Genomic DNA, 12786 nt, shown 5'->3' on the forward strand with positions numbered 1-12786 from the left:
GCCTTTTTTATCATGTTGAAACTGTAAAAAGTCAAAGAAATGGGGCACCAAGACAAATTCCTTGTATGTGTAAACATACTTATCAAAAGCTCGCTCATTCATTCATTCATTCATAGTGGCACAGCGAGTAGCGTTGCTGTCTCACAGCACCTTCGTGGTGTGATAGAATGTGGGTTCGTGTGAAGTTTGGATGTTCTCCCCCGTGTCAACGTGGGTTTTCTCCGGGTGCTCTGGTTTCCTCCCACACACAATCCAAAGACATGCTGTTCAGTTTCCCCCATAGCATGTGAGTGACAGAGAGAGAGATGTGTTCCACCGATGTATGGATGAGTGACCCATTGTAAGTAGTGTATCTAGCAGTGTAAGTCACCGCGATGAATAAGGTGTGTGAGCTCATAACACTACATAGAGTTCATTGGAAGTCGCTTTGGAGAAAAGCATCTGCTAAATAAATAAATGTAAATGTAAATACAAGTCACCGCCAGAACCGTTTGCATTCCAACTCACGTCTGGTCTCCTTATCACTTTTCAATTCGCTCCAACTCAGGCGCCATTGTCTGACAGTGAGGTAACACATTACCCTTACTGACTACAGAAAACAGAAAACTAATCTCTAGAAAAAATCTGTTTCCTACCTGCTTGTGAAAAGTTTGCTTGAAAATGGGGAAATCCAAACTGTATATGTGTAAAAATGTTCAATGATCCAGTGCAGGACTGAAATAATCGGATTAGTAAGGCATCAAATGAATATCAAAGGGAATCGGGTGAAAAGTTCTGACTTAGATTTTTTGTTTTTACTTTAAAAAGGAAAGACAGTATTCTGCTTTTTTTTTTTTTTTTTTTGTGGTGATTCTCCTCAATGACTCACAAGGCACAAATATAGCCTTTATTACACACGGGGGCTGTAGGGCTGAAACAACACAGATTCATACCTGAGTGCAGGTACTGGCAGGAAATTCTGTAATTATTCACCCTATTTATCCATATCCTCAGTGGTCTCAAAAAATGGTTTCATGTGTGAATGTGGACTGCAAGTTATTACTGTTTTGTTCTGCTGTGTACAAGAAATGGAACAGTGGCTAAATTACAGGTTTCCTCGGGAAATGTTCAGCTAGAATTATGAATGCAGAGCTGGGGTGAAAGTGAGGAATAGTTTAATGAAATAGTACTGATCTTTCTCACTGGTTCTCAGCGTGCGTGATACAGCGTAAGCGTAACCTAATCGAAATTAGTTTGGCCTGTATGAGAATTACAATGGAAAAATATCACACTGACTTCACAATTGACTATTGAGTGAACCTAATTAGGACTAAAAGTGTAGAAGTGTATGCTGATAGCACTGCTTTCTTTTCCTTTAATAGCCATTTTCTGCTAAATTTCACCTTTCACATTCACAGCACAGTAGCAGAATTCTGTTCTGCAGAGACAGAAGTGTATTTTTACATCCTTTACCTGTACACTCGGTAACCCTGTAATACAGCTGCGTTTCCAGTTGTTTCATACCTGCTTTTGTTTTCTTACGTGTTGCATTTTGGTACAGAAAATTGGTCCGAGTACCGTATAGAAGAATGGCAGTGTCGAAGTATCCCTCTTCCATAATCATGTTTCTCTTTGAAAAGATCTTCATCTATTTTTATCCTTCGTTTGGAGTAAGAAACGTGTGTGCCTCAATGAATAAAAGCTAAAATGAAGTTTTGGGCTCAGCAGTTAAAATGCTCATGCACTGTTTGCTCGCAAGTGTTTTGTTGCAATGCAGTTTTTCTGGTTTTGACACGGTGATGCCAGAGTGACAGGGTTCCTTCTCACACTTCTTTCCAAACACATCAGACAGAAATACGTATGTCCTGCACATGCGTAACTCATGAGATGTGTTGATGGGATGCTACGAAGAGCTTCTGTCATAAAAAGCTCTCTCTTCCAAATGGGTTCAACAGACGAGCTGTTCTTTCCCGCAGGAATCGGGGGTCTGCGGCTCAAGAGTAAACCCCGAGTGTACTTGATGGTCCGTGTTTTCCTCGGGGTAATTCCGTGTTCATCTTTGACCCGGACTTGTGAATTCCAGGAATTCCTCAGAGGTGGAATTTGGACTGTAGAAGGGCTGACTTTGCTCAGATGGGCTTTCCGTTTTAAATGCAGCCCAGAACGCGCATCAGCTCCTTCGGTGCTGTCTGATAGCATCTGCGTGGCCGTAAACCATTTTTTCACACACACAAAATTTAAGGTTAACATTTTACTCCTTTCTGAAGTGTATGTAGTCAGCTTCTGACAGTTATTCAAATTTTAATACAACAGAGTAGTGCAAAGCCTGGATATTTGCTTTAAATGGCCGTCCACAACTACCTCCCTTTACATTCACGTTTATTTATGTAGCACACACTTTTGTCCAACTCCAAGTGACTTACAGTGAACTCTATGTATTATTCAGTTAAGACCTCTTCACCCAAGGTAACTTACAGTGCTATACAGAGACTGCAGTACACTACTTACGGTCACTCATCTAAACATCAGCGCGACGGACACGCGCTATGGGAAATTTACGGTATTTTCCTCCTTGCTAAGAAATGAGTTTAGGTAGCCGATGAGCCGAAACTTGAAGCCAACACACGTTCCAACATTTGACCAACTCGTCCGGCTGGGCATTTCAGGAGACCAATTGAGGTTAAGTGCGTTCCAGAGAACTACTGCCTTATTTTAATCACCTGTTGATGAATTGTTGACGAATTACAAGAAACAGTGTAAAATATGATCATTTTAGGGGCTCTTATGCCGTTGCCTTGTACCTTGCGGTGGCTCTCTTGCAGACGGAACTAGTCCATTCGAAGCGAGTGTCGGCAGCGCACGTCGAAGAAAGATGATTATCGTCAGGGAGACGGTCGCGCGTTCAGGGTCAAGCTGTACTTTGCTAACTAACTTAGAGAATTAGTTGGTGTTAAGTAGCCACCTTCCCTCACCTACTGTCTGCAGTCCTCAAACACACATTATCTTGAGTTCTGACATAACAGGTATCCCTTTCCAAACACGCCGATTCGAACTTGCCAAGACTTATCGTTTTAAAAATCGCTTCGTTTTCGGTAATGCAGGGAAATACATAAAATACATGTTAACAATGACGTGCGTATTTTTTAACACTTATTTATTTTGAGATCACCTATTGGGAATGTTGTAAGTATGTCATTATTTTACAACGCAATGTTTACATATATTGTTAAAGGTGATTTAAAAAAGTACTAAGTTAAAATATATATGCTAAGGAAGAGAAGATACTATGAATGAGAAAGAGACAGGTGAAGTGGTTACCTTCTATTGTGTCTTTTATTCATGAGAAACACAGTTGTGCATTATCTTGTGCACTATATTTTAATAGCAATTTTGATTGTAAAACACTATTTCATCTCTGGTTGAAGATTATTGTTGCATCTCTGGTTGCATCTCTTTTTCTTTTTTGCGGAGAATGTTGACTGTATACAATGATTTCCTTGTTCATCCAGTTAAGTGTGTGTGTGTGCGTATATATATATATATCAGATTTATATATATATATATATATATATATATATATATAGTCTTCTTAACTGGATATATTCAAAGGTGAGCAGCCTTCAAAGCCATATACCTTAATTACCTACTGTATATGTATAATCTGGCTTTGAACGCTGCTCACCTCTTTATAGATATTTCATTTTGATCAAGTTTGTGTGTGTTTATGCATTGAATTTGTGATCTTTTTCTGTGTATGAGTGCTAAAGACTATGTTCTTGTGTGACATCTAAAGTGTCACAATTTAATGTAAAGTTATGTTAGGCATATATATTTCTTCCACTTCTTATGTGAGAACATTACTACACCAGACCATAAATATTTCAGGAAGATACATTTGTGGCTCATGAGGTTCACCATCGAGGGCTTCTATCCGTGCATTTCCATTTTTCTGAAAGTTTCGCTTTGAGTGAGAGGGGAAGAAACTGTATAGAGGTGTGTGAGTTTGTGTGTTTATGTGTCTGCGAGACACAGAGCTGTCATCCTCTTGCAGTCATCGCTCCTGCCAGCGCAGTGTGGGATAGCGCTCTGAGAGCACATTTCTCAGGTGGGCGCTCAGTGTCCTGTCCCTGGTCTCCACCACGCATTCCACCTGCACACACGCACACACGCACACACACCGAGAGAGGCAGAATGACACTGGTGAGATGACATACTGGACAGCTGTTGTGCTCCAGTGTACTGCAATTCATTCCCTGACTATATCAGTGTAACACTTTAGTTAAATCACAAGAGAAAAGGTTGGGACGTATCCAAGACACCCACAAGGTACCACTTAGTTGATCCCACGAGCTTATACACTGAGGAGGTCGGTGGCTTGTGGCCCTTGGCACGGTGAAATAGGGGACAAGATATGCTGTGAGGATTTCAACATAAAGGGATCAGAGAGGGTGCGCCGTGCGCTCACCTGGGTTTTAAAGAGATCGGAGCTGTCATTGTGCCTGCGGTGGCACACATCTAGTAACCTGCAAGGGAGCAAATTTGGAAAGTGCCTGTATAAGAAACAAGGAGTGGAAGAACTACGGGTGCTCATTTTAGTGTTTTGAAAACTCTAAAAATGCTCTTAAAAATATAGTCCACAAGTCAAGCAGTAGTAGATAAATACAGAAAAGGGAAAGTGTGAGCTTCTGTTTACTTTCAAATCATTATTCTTATGGATTTTCAGCACTATGTGTTTTGTTAAAGGGTGCCTTGAAATGGACTGGCGTTCCGTCCTGGGTGCGTCCCCTCCCCCTCCGGCCTTGCCCCCTGTGCTGCCAGGTTAGGGTCCAGTTTTCAGACTGTGTGTGTCTTATTTCCTTATACTGCTTCATATACAAAGTGTTATAGTATAATAATAGAAGTACATTAATAGTAATGTACTATTGCGAACATAACTAATCATACTGTGTTTCAGCCTCCAGTGATACTTTTAATCCTTTTCGTGTGCATTGATCTGTATTTGCCTTTCTTTTCCAGTCATATAAGTATGTGGCATTAGGTCTCTGTCCCACTCCCTCCTCGTCCGAGAGCCTCACCTGACATCTTCTCTGGCCAGGATGTCCAGTAGTTTAGCCATGTCTCCAGGCCAGTCTCCAAGCTGCACCGAGAACCTGCTCACCTGGTCATCTAGAACGAGAGCACGTTCCACACACTGTCTGACCAGGCCAAGCTCCATATTTGCACTGCTGATGAGTACTGCCACCCTGTGCGAGGAGTGAAAAAGGAAGAGACAATGCTGTAAAATCTGATTAACTTATTGGCTGGTTAAATAGATACTTTCTAAGAATACAGTCCTTAGGCACAGCAATGTTTGCGTGAGCGTCTGTGCGTATGCGAGCGAGGTGAGCCTGAAAAGCCGAGACGGAAATCCGCCTCGTCGGCGTTACTTGGGCAGCAAACTCCAGATAACTGGCAAAACAGTTCATTCTTCTTAGGAATGATCAAGAACCGATGTATAAGATGTTGCAGAAATAAGTAACTGTAATATTTCACTTTCGGTCACAATTGTGACATTGTTCTCATCACACTAACGTCCCTTGATCAGAAACTGCTCCCCAACACCAGAATTAAAGCTCCACTTCACCTGATTGTATGTCTAATAATGAAAGAAACTGAAGAAACTGGCCGGACGAGTGCTGTACAACCATATTTACGGTACACTGCGTCATCAGAATCCTGCTCACCGCAATTTCTGTCATCTGGCTTCGCTCACCTTTTGCCCTTGAGTTCGGTCAGTTGTCCAGCTAAGATAGCAGCCAGTCCGATCGCCCCCCCGGTGTCGACCGTCGTTTTCTCGTACTCCTGAAACTTCAGCATGGCCACCAGGACGTCTTCCTCTCTTATATAAGGAGAGAAAACGAGGGACAGAAATAGTGAAGTCCTCAAAGGGGTCGTGTTTCGGGAGGACTCTGGAGAAAGAATACGACGTCCGATAGATGCTGCACCTGACAGAAACGACTTTGTCCACCAGCCTCTTCGCCAGCTGGAAGGTACGGCTTCCCAGTGGAGGATCCACTAAATCTGTTGAAAAAAGAAAAAGGTGTAAGAGCTCATTATTAGACCATATCCACAGAGAGGTTCGTTCACGTGTGAGCATGACTGAATCGTACAATACATTTAGAGCTTTCGGGACGGTCTTCGCTGGACCAGAAATTAAAAGTTGAAGCCGAAGGCAACAAAAGCAGATGGTGGTGAGACTGGGACAGTTGGGAAAACTACACCGCTCTGGTGAAATAATGACATTATAAATATACTATGGGTAATTTCAGAAGAGACAAAGTGATGATGAGGAAACTACCTCCGTACAGTTTCCTGTTTGGGGAGTTGTACAGCTCCTTCACAGGAAAATCATTTTTAAGGGACTGCAGCAAAAGTGGGTAATCCTGAGGTTCCACTCCCTGTCCAAGAAATTGGAAAGTGTTTAATAGGCCTGCCCACACATGTAGTCTAAAGTAGTTCTCACACTTTCTTCATCAAAACTCACACACAGCAACGCTCACAAATGCACACACATTGGATGGATACATGCTGTTACTTCTGCATATCCATTGCAGACAGCTGCGCTGTTACTCAGGTCGGGTACATATGTAGTCACCAGTTGGCCGAGCCAAATGCCAGGATACTCACAATGACCGAGACAGAGGGGTTCAGGTGCTTGAGCGCGGCTGCTGTTCCGGCCAGCAGCCCACACTCCCCGCCGGCTGGCACAATGACGGCGTCAAGCTTGGGAACCTGCTCGTAGATCTCCATGCCCACTGTGCCCAGCCCTGCTATGTAGACTGCACTGTCATCCCTGAAAGAGGGCGAGAAAGGGAGAGGCCACAGAGGCCATCTGCTGAAGAGCCACATCGTCGGTACTGTAGTGAGAATAAAGGACGGTGCGAATGGTGCAGCTAATAACATCAGGTACAATTATTTGGTACTTTGATCATGTTGGATATGAAAATCACACAGTATACCTAAAGTTCAAAAGCAATGTCCTCCATGTTCATGAGATGGGGCCCAGATGTGCCTAACAAAGGACAGACTCTCAAGTTGGCCTTGACAAAGTATGTGTGCTTCATGGGGGAATGGTAGTGCAGATACTGATGCCAGTGGTGAGACATGACAAATATTTTCTCTGGTCTACCACCAGCAAACCTGGTTCAGCTTATTAAGCAGGAGTGTCTGCTGGTAGACCAAATAGAGCACATAGGTGGGACAGCCAGGTTTTACAATGACTGCTAGCTGAGGTCCATGCATGTTAGGTCCAGTACTAACTCTTCCAGGTAGAGGTAGTTGTTCTCCTTGGCCAGGTGGCGAGCGTGGTTCTGCGAGTCATGGTACGTGCTGCCATAGGAGATCACCATAGCCCCGAAGTCGCGGTACATACGCAGGCGCGATGGAGAGCTGCTGGCTGGCATGATGACGAAGGCAGGGATCCGCAGGTTTGATGCATGGTGTGCCACGGCCATGGAAAAATTGCTGTCTGTCGCCACAATAACACCCTTCTTCTGTTGCTCCTGTGCTCGCAATGTAACACACATGCATCTAACTAACATGTAGCACTAACTGGAAAAAAATGTGGAGAAATACAAATATCCAGAAGACTGTGTTTGTGAAAGGACATATATTTTTGAGTAAAATACACCGATGCCTCACTTTACAAACCCAGCTGGAACCAGAAGTTCATTTGTTTGTATGTCCAAAGTCCTTTTAACCCTAAAATCACTATCTGTCAAAGCTTAATGGTGCAGAGCTACCTTGATTTAAGGGTTAAGTTCCGTAAAAGAATCAGATAAAGCTATACAAAATAAAACATTGCGCAAGCATTTTCAATTCAATATGTTTTTTAATTAACTCCAAGCAAAGTTCGAAATTAAAAAAAATTGAAAAATGTCTCAAATTTGTAACGACCTTTCGTAACATGATTATCCAGCATCTGTAATACTTAATGAAGTATTAAATTACATTACACTTATATACTCTGTATAGCTAGATATGCCAAATTAGATTTGCACACTATATATGTACAAAATTAAACTGATTTGCTTTCATGAATCGTGCCCTATTGTCATACATGTCATTGTAGTGTGATTCTAGACACTCAGAAGCAAAATCAGACTTAAGCTGATACTACAATCTTTACACTGACCCCAAAGTCTCTGCCATAATATTTTGTTCCCACTGCCATCACAGCTAATTAAAAATTCTTCACTAGACATTTTTATGCTGAACCACTTTCCCACATCTATTCATTGGTTTTGCATTGTAAAGGGTAGCAGAGATTTTCATGATAGCGTGTTTAGGTCCTTTCTACTGTATGGACTGTTTTTATCGAGCTTCCCAGCTGACATTTTTGTCCAAAGACACTGATAATGCTGCTTCTTGAACATAACCAGATATCTTAAATACAGCAGTGGAAATTAAGCACTTTTACTCAACCAACCAAACCGCAGCCGTGTCCTACAAAGGCCTGAACAATCTTCCGGCTGAGAAATTCTTTGACAACTGAGCTATGGATCAATTGTTGCCCCGAAACAAATGATTAATGCAATGGAGTGACTGAGTGACCGACAAGGACCGCGAGGATTGGTTACTAATGACCTCCTTCAAAGCACTTGCTACTTACTGAAGCTGAAGGTGTTTGTTCTGGTCTGTAAATCGGTGAAATTTGCCAAAATGTCAGATGTGTGCGGTTGGTTGAGTCTTGTCCCTCGGGTGAAGAATGTATGGCTGTGAGAGTCTGTTACCTGTTTAAGGGATGTCAACAAGTAGAGTACACCTCGCTCCTTCACAGAACCTGTGTAGTGAAGGTGCTCTTTCTTCAGGAAGATTTCCATCCCGTATTGCTTCGAAAGCCGAGAATACTGTTGAAACGCAAAGAGAAGAAACGCAACCATAACTCCGTCCAGACCCAGAACACAGAGCTGCTGTCTCATATGTCTTAGAGGACATCCCAGACATCAGTGTGGCAATTGCTAAAATGTTTTTCTAAGTTTGTAAGAATGGTCTGCATTGCAAAGTTGTAGTGAATCAGTGCTTCACTTTGTCAAAAGGGACTCATCCAATGGTGATGCTACACTATGCTGCAGCTGAAGCAAGAAGAGCTAAGTCTGTCTGAAGCTGCAAAGTTTCCACATACTGAGTAATTGCGTAAGGATTTTCTGTGATATGTTAATGTTGTAAGTCTTTTTTTTTTTTTTTTTTTTTTTGTTTTTTCTAGCTTATGACTGCTACATTGGGTTGTCGTCCAGTGGGAATCCTTGGACACGATTTTTTTTATTTCACATTTATGCTCACTGTGCAAGGGGTCTTCTGCATCGTGGACTGAATTTTGAAAGCAGCTGCACTAATGTCTTCAAAGCGCAGGTATTCGTTTTGGGTCTTTGTGGTGGTCTTAGCATCACTATCCTTCTTTTTCACTGGCTTCGGTGGAGACAACAACTGGGGCTCTGGGTCCCCCGCCACTTTCGTCTCCCATGTCTTCACATCCCCATTGAGGTATTCCTCCTCCCCAAAGTCCTTCAGTCGCTCTGGGTGGATGGGCGTAGGCCTGCGGGACAGGCACCCATTTGGCACAGGACAGTCCTTGTACTTCCCATCGGTGTGAGAGCGACTCTGTTCAGATGCTCCTAAACGCTCTCCTTCACTGAAAGAGACAGAAGGAAACAGCACTGAAGGAGAGGGAGGGAAGGAAGGCAGCAGAACTGCAAAGGAGGCACTTCAAGAATGTAGCAGAGTTGTGCTGAACACTCAGTATGTGTGAGGAAAGGGATCAGCATCTGGAAGAACAAAAAAAACAAACTCAACCACAAAAAAGGAAATGGATTATGTATAATGCAATGACATTCAACATGAAGAAATACTTGGAAAGAAGAAAGACATTTTGAGAATACTGTATCACATAAATCTCAGACATGTAATAATGATGACACTGACTGAATAATCTAGGCTGCAGAATTCTGAATATTACATTTTCTGTGTCTTTCAGTATTTATTCGACATACCCTTCCAGCCATGAGTTGCACCTAGACACAGTATTGACTGTTCTTGCTCGTACTGCTCAGTAGTTTTTCGATGACTCACTTGCACTGTACACCCAAATCTCCTATAGAATTATCAGTTGATATTTTGGCATTTTTAAAAATGTACTACTTCAGAAACAGGGGAGCATGGGGCTGTTCAGCCGCAGGTTTGAATCTGGATTAGTACGTGTGGATTTTTCATGTTCTCCCCATGTCTGTGTTTCCTATGAGTGCTCTGGTTTCCTCCCACAATCTAAAGGCAAGCAATTTAGGTGAAGTGCTAAATTTTAAATGCCTCTAATGTGTGTGTGTGTTGCTGCCCTGCAGTGGACTGGTGTGTAGTGTGTACCAGGCTGTACCCCCAACCTTGTCCCCAGTGATTCCAGAATAGGCTCCGCGTCGTCATGTCCTGGCCCAAGACAAACAGTTATCGAAAGTGAGTGAGTAAATGGGAAGCAGATGTTAAAAGTGACACTAAAAGCTTTGAAAGGTAAAGATCAGCAATAAACAATAATACAAATATACAATAATGATAAAACACTGGTAAACTTTGTAACTAATAGCAAATTTCTGTATGGCCTTTTGTGTTGTTTTTGTGCAGCGCTCCACAAAGTGTTTCTGGAGCCCGTGTACAAGTGCTTCACAGATGAGCGCCCATATCGTCTGGAGATGAATGACTGACCTTGTTCTTCGTACGACAGTGGATAATCTGCGCAGATCACACACATCCTGACAGGTGCGCACAACCCACGTGACAGTAGAAATAGCAAAGGGAGGCTACAGCCTTTTAATAACTTAAAGAGACAATATGAGGACTTGTTCTTACTCGTTTTTTCTGGAAAGACAGGAAGGACACAAGGACCTTTTGCCATTTGTACATACAAATATCACAAACACACGTGCACTTCGGACTCACTCTTTCATGTTGTACTTTGTCCATTTTACACAACATGAAGCCAGTAGCGCAGACTGACCTGTGATGTATCGGTACGGATCACCGCACTGAGTCTGTGCGCTGCAGCCCCTAAACATCTTGCCGAAGCCTCCTTTCTCTTCGTCTAACATTTCTACACATACAGTATGTGGCATATGTAACTAATTAAGCCATTTACTTTATAGCTAAGTAGGCCATGAATTACTCAGTTATTTTCATTTATTTTTCAAGGGATGCTCAGATTTATTTATTTATCAGACACTTTTCTCCGAAACGACTTCCAATGAACTCTATGTAGCGTTACCAGCCCACACACCTTATTCATTGCGGTGACTTACACTGCTAGATACACTACTTACACTGAGTCACTCCTCCATACATCAGTGGAACACACTCACACACTCACTCACTCACTCACTCACTCACTCACACACTATGGGGGAACCTGAACAGCATGTCTTTGGACTGTGGGAGGAAACCAGAGCACGCAAACTGAAAAACTACGTACGCTCACCAGATGGCCATAAGTAAATGGGCAGCTACAACTATGACCTTTCCGCCTATGAATAATAAAGCACTCTCTCCGTGGCCTTATTCCTTTTCCCATGTTCCTCTCTCTTGTTCTTTTCCCGGCATCCGATGCGCTGCGGCCGTGCGGTATATCGTTTTGCTCATTAGCTGAGGAAGAGCAGGACGAAGGACACAGTGCAAGGTGGAGGTGCACATTTGACAGCGAGGGGTAGGTGGAGGAGAAGGAGAAGGAGCTGGTTCTGAAAGGGCTACCACGCACTGGACTACAGGCTGAGAAGAAACTAAGAGATGAGGAGATGCCAGTGGTTCCGAAGACCCGGGACACCGCAGCTTCCCACCTTTGCCAGAAGGGGTCGTACTCATCACTGTCGCCGAACCCGCTTCGCCGAGGGGACCCGTCGCTCTTGTAGCTCGAGTAGAAGAACTGCGCTGCAAAGTTCATCTCGGAGAGTAGCTGGACGCTGCAAGGGCGCCAAGTCCCGAGCTCTGCGGAACGGAGCGTCTTCCGTTTGGCGAGTGTCTCGGTGAGGGCCGCTGCAATGACTGCAAGGGCTTTGAGAGGGCAGCGCTGCTTCACTTCCTCCAGCAAAGCTATTTAAGGAGGGATTACACTGGGCACACGCAACACAGCCTTCCTGTCTTGCCCGCCCTTCGCCCGCGTGCTATTCTAGTACCAGGCCTGGATTAAGTGGCCTCTGACGTGTGCTAATCAGACACACTAAGGGGATAGATGGAGACTTAAAGTTTATCTGAGGAACAATGATCTCAGGGTTGGTATTTCGGAGACAAAGTGGAAGATCAGCGGCGAGACGACTCTCGCTGCTCGAAGCGTCTGCTCCCGCCCCGAACAAGTGAGAGAGCTCCTGCAAAAAATCCATCGCTTCACTTACAGATTTCGGGCTGAAGTGCTCTAGTTTCCTCACAGCAAGGAGTTTTGTTCCACGCATGCGATGTATTGCACGACAGTGACAATGTGTCCAAAAAAGAAAATTAAAAAGTATATAAATGGATATATGTGCACATTTTACCGTGATTTGCAATAACCTTCACAGTCGTGTAAAAAATGCTCCAGTCCTCCGCACACAAAATATTTCATTTATATAAACAAAATAATTACTCCTCAAGAAAATCGGTCTTTGGTAGCAGCCTAAAACGTTAATAGTTTGACCGTGGAGCTTAATCACTGAGGACCGGCTGCATGAGATGTTCACATGAGACGTACGTGGCGCGATGGAGCCAAAGTGTAATTGGTGATTAAGGGATAAAGTGGCCAAAGAGGGAGGAGAAGTGGGTATG

General features: G+C 43.4%; 1 protein-coding gene across 1 annotated transcript; it reads right to left on the reverse strand.

Annotated features, from left to right (window-relative positions):
• Window positions 1–3982: 3982 nt before the first annotated feature.
• Window positions 3983–11932, reverse strand: LOC108925791 (L-threonine ammonia-lyase). The gene is made up of 11 exons (XM_018738034.2): window positions 11829–11932; window positions 9301–9649; window positions 8751–8867; window positions 7279–7520; window positions 6646–6811; window positions 6317–6416; window positions 5964–6039; window positions 5732–5857; window positions 5055–5222; window positions 4445–4502; window positions 3983–4129 (listed from the first exon to the last, which is right to left on the reverse strand). Exons 1-11 carry the CDS (start codon window positions 11930–11932, stop codon window positions 4031–4033), a joined length of 1605 nt encoding a protein of 534 aa, XP_018593550.1. The 3' UTR covers window positions 3983–4030.
• Window positions 11933–12786: the final 854 nt, after the last annotated feature.

Source organism: Scleropages formosus, chromosome 8, assembly GCF_900964775.1.
Source record: "Scleropages formosus chromosome 8, fSclFor1.1, whole genome shotgun sequence".
NCBI lineage: Eukaryota > Metazoa > Chordata > Actinopteri > Osteoglossiformes > Osteoglossidae > Scleropages > Scleropages formosus.